This window comes from Parus major, unplaced genomic scaffold (genome assembly GCF_001522545.3).
Source record: "Parus major isolate Abel unplaced genomic scaffold, Parus_major1.1 Scaffold1634, whole genome shotgun sequence".
NCBI classification, from domain to species: Eukaryota; Metazoa; Chordata; class Aves; order Passeriformes; family Paridae; genus Parus; species Parus major.
This window is the reverse complement of record NW_015380475.1, coordinates 1-1,199: the sequence shown is the minus strand read 5'-3', so window position 1 is coordinate 1,199 and position 1,199 is coordinate 1. Positions and strand designations below refer to the sequence as shown.

At 55.8% G+C, this 1,199-nt stretch overlaps 1 protein-coding gene across 1 annotated transcript; it reads right to left on the bottom strand.

Annotated features, from left to right (window-relative positions):
* Positions 1–11: 11 nt before the first annotated feature.
* LOC107199644 (gastrokine-1-like) lies at positions 12–1,011 on the bottom strand (the record flags this gene model as incomplete). Its single annotated transcript, XM_015616954.1, has 4 exons — positions 12–98; positions 292–430; positions 527–637; positions 859–1,011. Coding segments are annotated over 4 exons (490 nt in total), but the record flags the coding sequence as incomplete, so codon positions are not given.
* Positions 1,012–1,199: the final 188 nt, after the last annotated feature.

Genomic DNA, 1,199 nt, shown 5'->3' with positions numbered 1-1,199 from the left:
ATTCCAGTTGCCGTTGCCATTGCAGTACTTGAGCTCCACAACTCTCAGCACATCGAGGGTGATGCAGGATCCCAGATTCACCTGGGGCCCTTGGAAAACTGGAAAAGAGAAAATCGCCCACCCTGTGTCAGTCCTGATGTGCGGAGGTGCCGAAGCCTTGGTGCAAGTGCTGAAGGCCTTGGTTTGTGTGCCAGCCCAGGGGCAAGAGCAGCAATTGTGCCTTAGCCAAGCCCCACCAAAGGGCAAAAAGGGCAGCTGGGGAAGAGTCAGGATTGTCCTGCTTGCACTCACCGTGAACCTCCTGAGCCCTGTAGGTGATGACTCCACTGCACATGGCCATGATGTCCATGCCGTAGGAGCTGAGGTTGTTGACCAGTCCGTTGGTGACAAAGGTGATCCTCCTGCTGGGTCTTGCCAGGCCGATCAGGTTCTAAAGATGAAGAAGCAGCGTTCATTCAGCAGGCTCGTGAAGCAATGGCCGGATGATGGCCGGGCTCAGCACCCTGCTCCTCCTTTGCAATCTTACCCTGCTCTCTTGTGCCAGCCGCGCCAGATTATCAAAGCGGGGCATCTGGCTTCTGTTCATGATGGAAATGTAGCAGGCGTTCTGCTGCCTGACTCTGGTTGCAATGACGCCCTGTGCAATGAAAGGATTCAGCAGTCAGCAGTCAGCTCTGTCCAGCTCTCACTGGTGGCATGAAGTCAGGATGGAAACCATAAGCCACGCTGGGAGATTGGAGCCCGCCTGGTGGACTCCAAGCACTGAGAAGAAGGAATCAGTGGCCGTCCCTGGGCCGGCTCTACCAGGAGCCGGTCTCCTCGTCCGCTTTGGGAAGGAGCAGCCTCCCTGCCACTCACCGTGTTGTAGTTCCAGATGGTTTTCCAGGAGCCGCTGATGCTCTTGTGCTCAATGATTGCCACGCGCCATTGCCTGTTGATGGTCACAATTTGGTTATGGCCACCAATGATGACTTGCGTGTGGTTGAAGATGCCGCCGGGAATCTGCTGAGTCTAAAAAGGCAAAGGAAAGGAATTGGTTTGGGTTTGAAGGGAGACAGTGATGTCCCCCAAGGTTCCCATCGTCCCTGCCACCATGGAAGCAGTGCAGAAGCCAGGGAAGAAGGGCACCAGGCTTGGCTTTGGGCAGCAGCTCGGGAGCCGCCTGCACTTGGTTGAGGAGAGGAAAGGGCAAAGGTTTT